At 43.3% G+C, this 14,944-nt stretch overlaps 1 protein-coding gene across 6 annotated transcripts in view; it reads left to right on the top strand.

Annotated features, from left to right (window-relative positions):
- EHBP1 (EH domain binding protein 1) overlaps window positions 1-14,944 on the top strand; it is a 321,365-nt gene that overhangs the window by 231,782 nt on the left and 74,639 nt on the right. For all 6 annotated transcript variants that reach the window (XM_073339536.1, XM_073339541.1, XM_073339540.1 and 3 more), the window contains one exon: window positions 707-850. In XM_073339536.1, the coding sequence (XP_073195637.1) occupies window positions 707-850 (144 nt within the window). The remainder of the gene's footprint in view (window positions 1-706; window positions 851-14,944) is intronic.

Here is a 14,944-nt window from a genome sequence, read left to right as displayed (position 1 = left end):
TGTAACTGTTCCAGTCAATCCATTGTGCCTATACAGAGCTCCTCGTAATGTTATTTCTACTCTGAGAGGTAATCAGTTGTACGAATGGAAATAAGAAACTTTCTTCTGACTGCATCTGATGAAGTGAACTGTAGCTCACGAAAGCTTATGCTCAAATAAATTGGTTAGTCTCTAAGGTGCCACAAGTCCTCCTTTTCTTTTTGTGGATACAGACTAACACGGCTGCTACTCTGAAACCTTTCTTCTGACTGTAGCTAAAATACAGGTACATGTTTTTGCTGGTTTTGCAGCTTGTGTATGGGTCCCTTTATGGGACGGAAGTGGAATTATACCTGCTGTCAGTAGCCAAGGAAGAATTACATTTACATACATATTTTAAATAGTTAAATACATAGTAGATGTAAAATAGTTTCCATCTAGCCAGTTCATTTTTTTTCCTGACAGCTCTAGTTTTAAGGTGTCAAATGTTAACAGAAAATCAGTGAAACTCTGTTTATTTCATAAAGGCCTGTGAGGTTATTTTTTAATTTTACATTTTTATCATCTTTATTTTCCATTGCTGTAGAATTTTATGTCACCTCATGAAGCTGTAATCCTCTGAATCCTGATGTTTACTATTTAGGCAGGCTCCTGGCTACTAACTACTCTGTCACTGTTGAATATGGTGGGGTTTCTTTGCCATTAATTCTACTTCTTTATTTTTAAGCAACGAATGTTGTCAAGACAAGAAGAACTTAAAGAACGAGCAAGAGTTCTTCTTGAGCAAGCAAGAAGAGATGCAGCTTTAAAAGCAGGGAATAAACAGATAACCAGTATGATCACCCCAGCCCATGCTAAGCAGCTGAGCGATGTAAGCAGTGTTGGCCGTCATGGCAGTTAACATAAGAAAATATTTTAATTCATCTTACACGTTTATATTTTAATTGGTTCAGTAAGCTAATTAATTTTTGTTTGGTCAAAATGTAACTTCTGGGGGGGGGCAAGTGCCCATAGAGAATACTTTTTCCACAGTGAATGTCCCAATCCTTCAAGGTGCTTTGTACCATCAGCTCCTACTAGCACCTGACTCTCCCTCTACTGAAGTCAATAGAAAAGGCCCATAGACTTCATTGGAAGTGCTCTGAGCATCTTATAGGATTGGCACCATTGTTTTTAAATAATAAGTCACTAGTGGAATGAAAAGCAAAACTACCAGTTAAATTATAGCATGGCGTGTTACGCTGTTTTTACTGGTGTTCTTTTATCATAAGAAGGAATTATGTTGGTGACATTGGAAAGTGTAGCTCTGCAAACTAGGTTCAGTGTGGAGGCAGCTGCAGGGATCCGTTGCCCCACCAGTAACCTCAGTGGTGACCTGGAGGGGACCATTCTCTCTGAAGATTAAAGCTAACTTAATTTTTATGCAAATCTTTTCAAAGCAGAGATTGCCTGTTGTGTCAGATTATGTGCAGTAATTTTGTGATTCTAGCCATTGTGTATTAGAGACTGAACTGATACCACAGGACTTGTTTCACTAAGAACTTCACTCTGACTAAATTCTGATGACTATGATAAAGATTTCGAATCATTCACTGATTCACATCATTAATAGTCTGGTCCTCTAGGGTCAAATTCTGCCTTTTGATTTGAGTGAGATTTCACAGACATAAGTAAATTTAGAATTTGGCAAATTTTATTCTCTGAGCCGTCCTGATTCTGCAGTTATAAGTATTTTTTCTTAGAAAATGTTTATTTCTTCCCAAAAAAACTAGACTTTATTTTTTTTTACTAATTTTTCTTTGAAGCGAAAAAAAAGCTTGAGCCCCATTTACACGGTGAGAAGATGTGTGAGTTTTGTGTCTGATTTTTTTTTTTTTTTTTTTTGCAAATGAGTTTAAAGTATTGAATGTTACCAGAAATTTCACCTTCATTTAAAAAAATAAGTTTTCTCAATAGATCAGACTGCATTATAGAAAAGGCAGCTCAGGTAGTGATGCCTAGTTAAGGTTGCTTGACGCTTTTTATTGTAAGACCATGTTTTCAGTTCCATATAAAGTTTCCAAACTTTAATCATTCGGGCTGAAATTTTCCATGACAGGTGCGTATATATATATATTTTTTTTTTTGATAAATTTTGGGGGGGAAACAGTTTAGCTGTTTCTCAGAACAAGGCGAAGGGAAAATATGTTGTTTTGTCCATGTTAAAAAATTCTTACAACCATTTCATTGAGAAGTTCTAGCCCTGGACGAGGAATTTGAAATTTCATAGGAAGGTTACACTGGTATCAGGGGTGCTTTTGGCCATCCCCATAAAAATCTGCCCAAATACGGACAAGTTATGAAACTCTGAGAATATCAGTTCACACATGTTCAGGAGAGACTTTGCTAGAGTTTGGCAGCGAAATTCTGTGAAGATTCCATCTGTACAGAGCATGCTTAAACTTGGGACTGCAAGGGCTTAGAAGAACTTTCTGGGAATGTCTACTGTGCAATAAAAGACCCGCGGCATGTCCACAGCTGGCTCAGGTCAGCTGACTCGGGTTCACGGGGCTCAAGCTGTGGGGCTAAAAATTGTGTAAATGTTGAGGCTCGGGCTGGAGCCCAGGCTCAGGGACTCTGCCCCACCTCACGGGGTTGCAGAGCCCAGGTTCCAGCCTGAGCCCCAACATCTACACCACAATTAAGCAGCCTCATAGCCTGAGCCCCACAAGACCAAGTCAGCTGACAGGGGACAGCTGCAGGTGTTTACTTGCAGTGTAGGCATATCCTTTATGCAATTGCACCTCCTGCTAATCAGGGGCCACTGTGCACATGTCACAGGAACTGAAAGCTGGAATATTGTCTCACCTGTGCTCTCAGTGCTCCTTCTAGTAGGTAGCAAGGAGGAGGAAAAGGAGGAAGCCACCCCACTTGATTTCAGAGAGGACAGGAGTCAGGGCTGGGTGAGTGACGAGCGGCAAGACTGGGATATGGAGCAAGGGGAAAGTGGGGAACTCTGCCTGGAGACATAAAGCAAAGAGGGATTGGAAACAGGACCCACAGCCAAAGAGCCACCCCTCTGTTGAGCTTCCTCTTCATCATCTGGTGGATGGCCTTCTTGGTCAGTGCCAGGAGGAAATTGATGAGGTGGTCTTGCGATGGAGCTACAGATGGGGTATGCGAAAACAAGCAGGGGTAGGGAAAAGTGCAGCCAGAACCTCAGCAGGAGGTTATGGAGGAGTCAGAAGACGGGCTGCAGCCTGACACACACTATGCAGATGTGCAGCAGGTTTCCCTCTGACTGCAAAAGAAGCAAGTGTTAGGAGAGTCCATGCACCACATCCACCACGCTCCCATGCACACAGCTCCAAGGAGGAACTGCCAACTGATATCCCTGGCAGGCTGTGGGACTATGATGGAAAATAGGCTGTCCCACAAGGGTGAGAAAGTGGGTGGTATGGAGCACAAGCATGTAGAGATGTTCACAGTGTGCAATTTGGAGATGGACTGGCTAGAAGGCATCCATCCCACTCAGGTGATACGTAGGGGGCAGCTGGGGAGGCTCATGGGGCAGAGGCCCGATGATCCAGAGGGCCAGAGGTGGGACAAGCTCAATAAAAGTGAGAGAAGCAGGGGGCAAGGCTGCTCTCACTTCCTAGAGCATATGATGGGGGATGTATAGCGTGAGCAATACTTGATCTGGCCAGTTACCACAGGGTCCACCCAGTTCTTCTGACCATAGTCCAGGAGGTCTCAGACTCTGGTGACACCATTCTCGAGCATACAAAGGGGAACTCCACCACATGCACATGAAGGTGTGGGTTGTGTAGCAGGGCTACAGTGAGGAAATATTTCCCCTCAGTGGCTGCTATGGACCTGGTCACTGAAACTCGCTTCCAGTTCCTGAGGAGGTCCTGGTAAAAGACTGGTAGCTCGGGATACTTTCGGGGAAGACTTCTTGGATGGAGATAAAAGCTATCTTCTATTCATAACGGAATCCTGGGCAGCTCTGGAAGGTGTGTACTTGTGATTACTGGGGGATGGTACTAAAGGCCACCCCCTCAACCAAGGAGGGAGGAGCCATTAAACCCAGGCCATAAGAGAATATTGAGGACAACAAATGAAAAAAACGGATGGGAGTGAATGTTAAAAGTTAAAGATCAGGGTTCCAGAGGGTGACACTTAACAGAGAACCCCGGACAGGACCTACTGCTCTTCAAAGGTGTCTTAGGAGTCAGTGAACATCGCCCAGAGGAACTCTTCCTGGAGGTGTGACCATGTGAGGGACCCCAGAAGTAGGCCCTACAGTCACGGAGCGTCCCACCTCCAACCCCCACCACCATCCAACTTCCTCCTCCTGGTATAGTGGATGACCATTTTGGCCAGCACCAGGAAAAGGTTGACAAGGAGGTCCTGTAACTTTGTGGGGCCACAGATGGGCTGTGCATAGATCAAGAGGTATGGGGGAAAAGTGCATCCAGAACCACAGCAAGAGGTTCTAGAGGAGTTGGCAGAGGGGCTGCAGCCTGACGCACTCCACATAGATGTGTGCCAGGGTCTCACTCTCACCACAGAAAGGACAGGAGTCAGGGGAGTTTGTGTGCTGTACTAGAAACACAACTGTGCTTAGAGCTTCATGGAGATGCTACCAGCTGATATCCCTGGCAGGCTGTGGAACCAGAGTGGAGTACTGACTGGGCCACCAGGTGGCAGCTGGTCCCGCCAGTTGGTGTCAGGGCATGACACAGGGGCGAGGAAGTGGATGGTACGAAGCCCGAGCACGTACAGATGTTCTCTGGGTACGGTTTGGAGGTAGGCCGGCTGGATGGCATTCAGCCGGCTGAAGTAGCATGTCGGGGAGGCTTGAGGGGCAGGAGCCTGATGACAAATTCCAGAGGGCGGGGTGAGGGATGGGTAGGGAGCACTCTCCCACAGGACCCGCTCGAAGAAAGCAAGAGAAGCAAGAAGAAAGGCTGCCCTTACCTCCTAGCGCACATGGCAGGGGGACATGCAGGGTGGGCAGCCCCATCTGCTGGTTCAGTGCCATGGGTCCATCTGATCACGGTCCAGGAGGTCTCTGAGTGTGGTGGTACAGCCAGAGCCAACTTCCAGCACATGCAGGGGGACTCCACCACCTGCACCCTAAGGTGTGAATTGTCTAGCATGTGTTCTGCTAGGAGGTCCTTCCCCTCAGCGGCCACTATGGACCTGGTCACTGAAACTAGCTTCCAGATCCTTGAGGAGATCTTGGTAAAAGACCATCAGCTCAGAGAAGTCTCAGGGGAGTCCTCTTGGATGGAGGTAAAAGAGCTATCTGATGGTCATATTGGAGCTCTAAGAGCGTCTGGAAGGTGTGTACTGAATGAAGTAAGGGACGGACTGCTGAAAGAAAAAGGATGATCTCATGATTAAGGCAGATGAATGCTGCCCTTGCAAATTGGTTTCTGTCCCTGCTTCTGTCACAGAGTTCCTGTAGAACTCTGGGCAATCACTTAAAGCAAACTTTTCATAGGTGGTCACTAGTTGTGTTTTTCTCATTTTCTGGGTGCCTGACTTTAAACGCCTGGGGTCTGATTTCCAGAAGTTCTGAGCACTCACTATTGCAGCTGAAGTCAATGGGAGATGTGCTGAAAACATACAAAGTGCTAGATCATGCTGTGTGCTCAGAAAGATCAGGTGAAAGGCACTTCAAACTGGTCACCCATATCTAAGGCACACTTTTAACTTTACTTTCTTGCTGCCTCAGTTCCTCATCTGTAAAATGGGGATAATAGCACCCCCTTATCTCACAGTGGTGTTCTGAAGATAATTAAAGTTTGTGAAGCACTCAAAGGCTATACTGATGAGCATCATAGAAAAGGCTATGAGGAAATGTGTAATTCTGCATTCAGAGCAGTGTATTATAGTGCAGTAAAATAAGGCCTAGGGCCACACATAGAACAATGATGATAAAATGAATATTAAATAGCTGCTTATTCAGTGAGCACTGTCCATCCTGCTTACTGAATGAGACGGGACCTGTGGAAAATAATAGTGTGTGATCATGTAATTAAAGACAGTATCATAATACATACTAAAGAGGCTGAATTAAGGTTGCATAAGAAAACTTTGTTATGGGATTTTCTAGCCTTTGAGTGCTTGGCTTTGTAATCTTAACATGCTTTTAATGTGGTGTTTGTACATTGTGTGTGTGTGCGCACGCACCCCCATATACATACATAAATTGAATTATTCTGCAATAGTGCGTGAATTATTCTGCAATAGTGCCACTGATTTCCACAGGTACAGGGCAGGGTGGGCCTGTGGCTGCCTGGCAAGAGTGGGAGAGACTTTTTGGGGGGGGAGGGATAGCTCAAGGGTTTGAGCACTGGCCTGCTAAACCCAGGGTTGTGAGTTCAATCCTTGAGGGGGCCATTTAGGGATCTGGGGCAAAAATTGGGGATTGGTCCTGCTTTGAGCAGGGGGTTGGACTAGATGGCCTCCTGAGGTCCCTTCCAACCTTGATATTCTATGATTCTGTGATTCTATAAGGTAAAGTATATTCATGTATTTGCAAGATCAGCAGGTGACTTCTGGAAGGGCAGAGTTTCTCTCTTTCTCTAACCCATTTGTTGCGTGCCAATAGCCAGGCATCCAGTTCTATTTTAGTGGTGGTACACTGATTTACACTGGGCCATACACCATTACTTCATTAGCTTCCTGAAAAAATGCTTTGGATAGCACAGATTATTTTTTCTCTGATAGCTGCAGTTTTTTGCAGTTCATTAATACTAGCGGTAAGGAAGAATTTTCAGCCAGGCATCTTCGGTTTTATATTGACTGGAATGTTAGGTGTCCAAATTCTAATTGCATGGAGTAAAATCCAGTTTCTAATCAAACTCCTACTCAGTTCGTGCTTTGGAGTTGGATTGGGCCCTTTATTGCTGATTTTCAGGAAAAGAAGAGGAAAAAATGTGGTTACAAAATACTTCATGGCTAGTTTTCAGAACTGGCTAGTGATTTGAGGGACCACAATTTTTGGGAGCCCAAACTGAGACAGATAAAAGGGACCTGATTTTTCATATGGCTGGTGCTCGTTTTTTTCTGAAAATCAGTCTCCTTGAAGGTGCTGCAAGTTGGGCACCCACAATCTTTAGTCACTTTTGGAAAATCTTGGTCCACGTACTTTATTTTAATATTTGTAGTTTCCATCTCAGCACTATAAGTGGCATTTTTAAAAGTAAACAAATGAGTACTATGTGTGTACCTATGGCACACTTGATCTTAACAAAAAAGGGAGAATTGCCAAGTCCATTCAGTGGTCATAAACTAATATCATTTGCATTACTACTGTTAAGTATTTGCTGTTCTGATTTGGTTTGATTGAAGTCCTTTTTAAAGAAAAGGATCATAGAATATCAGAGTTGGAAGGGACCTCAAGAGATCATCTAGTCCTACCCCCTGCTCAAAGCAGGACCAATCCCCAGATCCATAAATGGCCCCCTTAAGGATTGAACTCACAATCCTGGGTTTAGCAGGCCAATGCTCAAACAACTGAGCTATCCCTCCTCCTAGTTCTCCATTATGCATGAAGTAAATACATCAGACCCTTTTCACTCACCAAACCTTTCCCTTCCCAAGGTGGAGCCAGAATTGTGCTATTTACTTCAGTAGCCATGTTGTTGTCCTGGCTGACCATTCCTTGTTTTGTGGACTCCATTGTCACTTTTTACTGGCTGCTAACTGACCTCTCCTGAAGCACTGGCTGTTTTCCCTTAACTTTCTGAACTCTCTTGGCTTTTCTCCTCTCTTCCCTGGATCTCTCCCCTCTTTAATATCTGTCCATCCTTATAGATTAGCATTACGCTCACGTCACTGTTCTTCCTTGCTTTATTCAAAACTTGTTTTGCTGGCGGACTTGGAGACACCAAGAGAGAAAAGTTGTGACTGAATTTGCTTATCTATCTTTTAGCTCCTCCCCTTTCTCCCAATTTCTTACTACTCGTGTTTGACATTCAGTCCTCTTCACCTTCCTTTACTATGTGTCTTCTTGCTCCTTTCCCCTCTTTTTTCTTTATCTTCTACTCCTACCTGTCCTGTCCCTCTCAACTCCCCTACCTCTTCTCCATGACTCCTTCTGTCCAGTGCCTCCTTTCTTTATTGTTTCGTGCCTTGATTCCCTTTCCTTTCCCCTTGTCTGCTCTGCCCCTTCTTTTCCCATTGTTTTTCCTACCTGTCCAGGTTCTATCATTTTCTGCCTGTTTTCCCTACTCTTATTCTATCACTCCATCTCATTTTCACCCGCTCATTCCCCTATCTCCATCCGCTAGCAGTGTGGGAGCACTGCTTTCACTGCTGGGCCTGTCCATTCAGTGCCTCTAATAGTCATGCATCAGGCAAAACAAGGAGTATTCCTGTGTTTGGAATCCTTTCTCCATTCTGCCTAGGAGCCAGTCAGAGGAAGAAGTGACCGCATCAATCAGAGGGACTGAGAAAGTGGACTCACAGTGTGGGAGCAAGGGACAAGAAGAGCATGTGCCATAGGTGAATGTTGGGGATTGACAGCAATATTATGCTCCTCAAAACTGGTGCAGCATTTCGGAGACCAGTGGGGTGGATTTCAGAGCCATGTGATCACAGGTGCTAATTTTATTGAAAGAAGCACAGAAGTTGACTGGATAGTCCCTATCATATCACATTCATCTAAGGGTTTTATAATTCTGGTTTTAATTATCATTTCAACCAGCTTACCTAATACTGATATCAGGCTCACTGGTCTGTAATTCCCAGGACCAACCCAATGCCTTTTCAAAGATAGGGACAATATTTGCTTCTTCCCAGTCTTCTGGCATAGTGGTGGATTTGAGTGAGAGATTGCACTATTTTGTTAGCAACTCCGCCACTTTGTTCAAAGGAGTATAAGGGAGTTAGGTGCATGACCTCTTCAGGCTCCTTTAAAAATCCCACCCTTCATTCTTAAACTCCTTCAGAAGTCTTGAATATGTTTCATCTGGGCCCAGTCACTTGCTGTGCTTCAATTTGTCAATTTGTTCTAGGTCCATCTCTCGACTCTGCAGTCTGTGTAGGTACCTCATGTTTAATATCTGCAAAGAGTTGATCCAGTGTACATATCTCCCCCAAATTCTCTGTGGTGAACACTGAATCAGAGATATCATTTAGATTCTCCACATTGTCCTTCGCTCTCTGGCAGTCCAACAGACTCACCAGTTCTCTCACAGGAGTCTTATTATTGATGGACTTACACAATTTCTTGTTGTTTATTTTTCTGCCTGGCTATTTGCTCTTCAAATTCTTCCTCAATTTCCGTTATAAAGATGACCTGCTGTAGTTTATATTCTTTTCTATTAGCTTTACTGATCTGAATTTCCTTTTTCTAAAGGGTACCTGTTTGGTTTTAGTGACATCTTTGGCCTTGCTATTTAGCTATGTTTTTGCCTCTTGTTTCTTTTTTAGGAATATGCATTCATTCTGTGACTCTGTTATAGGATACTTGCATTGCTTCCATGCTGAGTCTAAGGATTTTAATTTCCTCATTTTAACCTTTTTGACTGGCTTACACATTTTAATTTAACTCTTCTTTTCTCAAGTTTAATGTAATAGTGCTAGGTTTTGGCATAACTCCTCCACCCAGAGATTACTGAATTTAGTTATGTTGTAGTTATCGTTAGCAGCTGGTACTTGGGTGAAATGTCTTTAGTAATTTGTTAGTCTCTAAGGTGCCACAAGTCCTCCTTTTCTTTTTGCGGATACAGACTAACACGGCTGCTACTCTGAAACCTGTCTTGAAAGGGAGACTTGAAGTAGGTAGGTGGGGAGACTGGGATGATGAACTGGTGGGAAGAGACAAAACTGGCACAGGGACAAACTGGAGGGGACGCAGGCAAGAGAGGACAGTCTTGAGAGGAAGAGGAGCAGAAAGTCTGTACCCAGTGGAGAAGAGTCCCCTACAGAACCTGGAATAGAACTCACGATTCTTAAGTCAATATTTCTCTAGTATCAGCAAATATCTTTGAAACCTACTGGCAAAGTATGACACATCCCTCTCTATTGCTGGTTCACATACCAGATGGCAACCTACTACTGCTATCGGTTATTCTGTTAGCTCAAGTGCAAAGGTCTGTGCTGTGGAACTAACTGTTACAGCCCAGCTAATGATGCACCTGGGTAACAGTATGATTACACCAGATGGAATTTAAAAAAAAAAGGAAGTCTAATTTAAAAAAGACAGTCACAAAAATACATTAAAAGAACCTTAAGGTTGCAAAGTCAAGTACTCAAAAGATAGGAAATGCCAGAATTAAGATTTCCTGTGAAGCCTTAATTTTTAATCCCTTTGTGCATATGCATTATCATACAATCTTTAATTACATGATTACATACTGTTTTTCCCTCAGGACCCATGCTTCATTCAGTGCCCAAGATGGACCTGCTCTGGGTATGAATCCAGGTTGTGTAGTACAGGATGCTCTTGCCTGAAGGACCCTACCTCATTTGTGATAGAAGTCAGGTGGTGTGTAGTGAATGAGGTGGGAGATTGCAAGTGTCATGGTCAAGGCCGTGGAATACCACCAGGAGAAGTGAATTCTATCCCTGCCTTTGCCATAGAGTTCTTGCATGATGCTGGGCAAGTCACTTAAATAAAACTTTCCGCAGGTGGTCACTAATTCTGTGTTCTTCATTTTCTGGGGACCCAATTTGAGACTGGAGCCTGATTTGCAGAATTGCTGAGCACTCACAGGTACCATTGAGCCATGCTTCGAGTATATAAAGTACTAGATAATGCTAAGTGCTCTAAAACGTCAGGCAGTAGGCATATCAACCTGGGCACCCAAAATTAGTGTACACTTTTGACTTGACTTGCTCTGTGCCTCAACTTCCTGTCTGTAAAATGGGAAGAATATCACCTCGCCTCAGAAGTATGTTGTGAAAATAAATTCATTAATGTTTGTGAAACACTCACATACTATAGTGCTATAGAAAAGCCCATGAGGAAATGAATAATTCTGTAGTCAGAGCACAGTTTATATGTAGTATGTAGTAAATAAGGCCCGGGGCCATACATTAAACAATGAGGGTCAAATGAAATGTTGAATAGCTTCTCATTCAGTGAGCACTGTCCATCTTGTACACTGAATGAGGCAGGGGTCCTTTGGAAAACATAGTGTGTGATCATGCAATTAAAGACTATATCATCATGCGTATACACAAAGGGCTGAATTAAGGTTAAGATCAACCTCAGTTCTGACATTTCCAACTTCTGGCTTTGCAGCCTTAACATTCGTTTTGTGTATATGTGTGTTAGTTATATAGACTACCTAGTGGAATGTAGTCAGTATCATGGATTTCAGGAAAAAATTATGCTTGTCTGCATTGATCTGGGGAAGTGCTCCCCATAAAGGATGGCAACCTATTACTGGTTTCAGTTACTCTGTTAGCTCAAGTGGCAAAGTTTTGTGCTGTGGAATTAAATGCAGATCCAGTTGCAGGATTGCACCCTTAGTGTAGATTTGGCCAAGGGTGGTCCAGTGGCTAGGGCAGAGGTGGGCAAACTTTTTGGGCCGAGGGCCACATCTGGGTGGGGAAATTGTATGCAGGGCCAGAGCAGGGGGTTGGGGTGCAGGAGGGAGTGCAGGATGTGGGAGGGGCTGCGGTGTGCAGGAACAGGCTTAGGGCAAGGGATTGGGGCAGAGGAGGGGTGCGGGGTGAATGAGGGGGCTCAGGGAAGGGGGTTGGGGAGCAGGAGGGGTGTGGGGTGCAACAGGGGGTCAGGGCAGGGGGGTTGGGTGCAGGGTGCCGCAGGGGGCTCAGGGAAGGCGGTTGGGGGGCACAGGGGTGCAGGGTGCAGCGGGGGCTCAGGGCAGGGAGTTGGGGTGCAAGGTGCAGGCAGGGGGCTTAGGGCAGGGAGTTGGGGGGTGGGGTGCAGGAAGGGTTCGGGCTCCGGCCCGATGCCGCTTACCTAAAGTGACTCGGGTGGCAGCAGTGCGCCCTGAGCCTGCATGCCTGCCCTGGCCCCACACCACGCTGCTCCAGGAAGCAGCCAGAACCACGTTCCTGCGCCGCCCCTGTGGGAGGGCGGGGGCATAGGGCTCCGTGTGCTGCCCTTGCCACACCTCCAGGTACCTCCCCCAAAGCTCCCATTGGCCGCGGTTCCCCATTCCTGGCCAATGGGAGCTGCGGGGGGTGGTTCCTGGAGGCAAGGGCAACGCACAGCGCCCTCCCCCCCGCACACCTTTCCGGGCCGCAGGGACGTGGTGCCGGCCGCTTCTGAGAGCGATGCGGGGTCTGCGGCACCACAGGGGCAATCCCGCAGCTGGCTGGATCCGGCCCACGGGCAGTAGTTTGCTCACCCCTGGGCTAGGGTCTAGCTTAAGACTTAGGAGACCTAGGTTCTGCTTCACCACAGACTTCCTGTGTGACATTGGTAATTCAATTAGTCTCTCTGTGCTGCCCTTGCTACACCTCCAGGTACCTCCCCCGAAGCTCCCATTGGCCGCGGTTACCCATTCCCGGCCAATGGGAGCTGCGGGGGGCGGTGCCCGGAGGCAAGGGATGTCGTATATAAACACCTAAGATAGAAAGACAGATAAATAGACTCTAAAGGATTGGTTTCAGAGATGGATCCCTGTAGTACTGACGTTTAAACAGTTGTTGAAAGCATAATTACTATATACTATCTAAAGAGATACTTAATATTTTAGTTGTTAATATTACCATTTGTTATTTACCCAAGCTGAGTGAGAAATATAAGATGTTAATTATATATTTTTAAAGACAGAGATTTGGGGAAGAATATTCAGATTTTTCTTTACCGGAACATACATAAATAACGTGGCTCACAAAATAGCTGTTACTCACTAAATACAATATTTGCATGTTTGGAGGTAGGAGGAGAGAGATGCTAAGAGATCAATTCTTTCTGCTCAGAATACTTCTTTTTATTACTCTGTTGCTCAGAGAACTTGTTGCAGCTGTATCTAATTGCCATTTAATAAGCTCTTTCTACTTTAGGTATCAGTCTGTTTTTCCCATTACTTTTCATTTTCATAAATATTTTTCAGTGCCAACATGATAACTTTTTTTTAGCATACACAGTGAAAATGAAAATCATTTCAGAAAAACATCATAAACTAACAAAATCTGGTTAGGTATTTGTAACTTCATAGGGAAATCAATTTGTATAAGTTTATTTAAATTTTGACAGCATACATTTGCACAGATACTGGATATTCCATCAGCAATTAAATAAACATAAGGTTTTTTTAAATATTCAAAGCCTTCTTTTAAACAGTTTCATTTATTGTTTGAATCCTACAATAATCTCCCCTCCCAAATAAGCCACTTTCCATGCTGCTGCAATAGATGACCAAAAGTACACCACAGACAGCATGGACAAGGCTTGATACAGGATGAAATTTACAGTAGACAGTGCAAAATAATACATTCATTTCACTGAAAGCCTCTTTAAATAGAACTTGCCATTATAAGTGTTCTTTCCTCAAAACATTATTTTTAACAAATTATTGAAAATTACTTCCATTGATGTTTTTGATGTAAACTAAAAACTAAAATCCCTAGTTATACAACATTAAGAAAGGCATTTAGGTCATCAATGGAATTTTCTGTGGCCTTCCTAGATAGCTATTAAATGCCTGTGATTAAGATCCAAAGAAATGCTACCAAGTCATTCCTATGATTTCTTTATGAGAAAACCAAGGTAGGAAAGCTATTGTTTTGCCAATTAAACCTATGACAGATACTTTTTTATTGAAGGGTGGAACTTTACAGAAAGCAACCTTGGTCTTTTAATGTTAATTGGAAAATATTGATTGAAAAAAAGACTAGCCTGTCATGCTGATAATTGTGACCAGACTTAGATATGATCACTAGATCTTCTTGAGATTACAAAAGAAGCAGTTACTATCTAATTGGTAAAAAGATTGAACATTATTTTGGTAATCCCTGAGTGTTGGTAACTTATTCCCTGTTATTCATTTATATGTCTTTTATGTATGCCACTATAAAACTGCTGAATATGGTTTAAGCTGATAAGACTATGCCGTATGATAGTTAAATGTCATGAGTATGGCAAGTTTCATAGCTATTTTAACCATACACTCTTCCTTAAATGAAGAATAGACCAACTGACTGAACACGTCAATAAACAACCAACCTGATATTTACTTCTTCGTAATGAAACACTAAGTTCTGTATAGTCCCATCCAGTTTCATTGATGGCGAAAACAAACAAATTGTTTTATTTCACGTTCCTAAATACATTAAAGATAAAAATGGTCAGTGACTATCCTGAAGAAGGTTCTAAATCTTTTGACAATATATTTGATCATTTAGCTATTTTTCTTATTGTGAAGTTATAGTATTTCACTATACAAGGGCTGACCACATATGACTCCCATATATGATTATAGAAGGGAGCGGAAAGCAAACTGTTCCCCTTGCTGTGTAATTTAGTCTCATTCACAGGTAGAATTAATATGTACTGTCAGTTTCACATCAGCAAGACATTTGATCTGTATAATGTATCTCTTGATCATGCAAGACAAATGTTTATATGGTTCCAGTTTTAGATACCAATGGACCAGATTCTCAGCTGGTGTAAATCAGCATATCTCTATTAATTTCAGTGGAGCGATGCTGATTTACACCAGTTGAGAATCTGGCCCAAATGCCTGTATGCAATTGTTTATTTTTGTCAACTGTTACGTATACAGTTTATTGATTGTGACTAAATATAAGTTGCATCGACCACCAAACTGCACAAAAAATACATTATCAACAATCAGCCTGTCCTTAGGTCACATGAAAAACATTGGGTTAGTTAAACAACCTAAATGCTTTCTGATTGCCTGGCCATAAATATTAGCAATAAAAATATATCTCTATTTCAGAGAGATACTTTTGTGAAATAAGCTAGGCCTAGATTTCTTAGCTTCTGGAATTCACTTTTTATACTGCTGTTAATGACTGT

This window comes from Lepidochelys kempii, chromosome 3 (assembly GCF_965140265.1).
Source record: "Lepidochelys kempii isolate rLepKem1 chromosome 3, rLepKem1.hap2, whole genome shotgun sequence".
Taxonomy (NCBI): Eukaryota; Metazoa; Chordata; order Testudines; family Cheloniidae; genus Lepidochelys; species Lepidochelys kempii.
The sequence above is the reverse complement of the archived record's forward strand: the minus strand, read 5'-3'. Positions and strand labels throughout refer to the sequence as shown.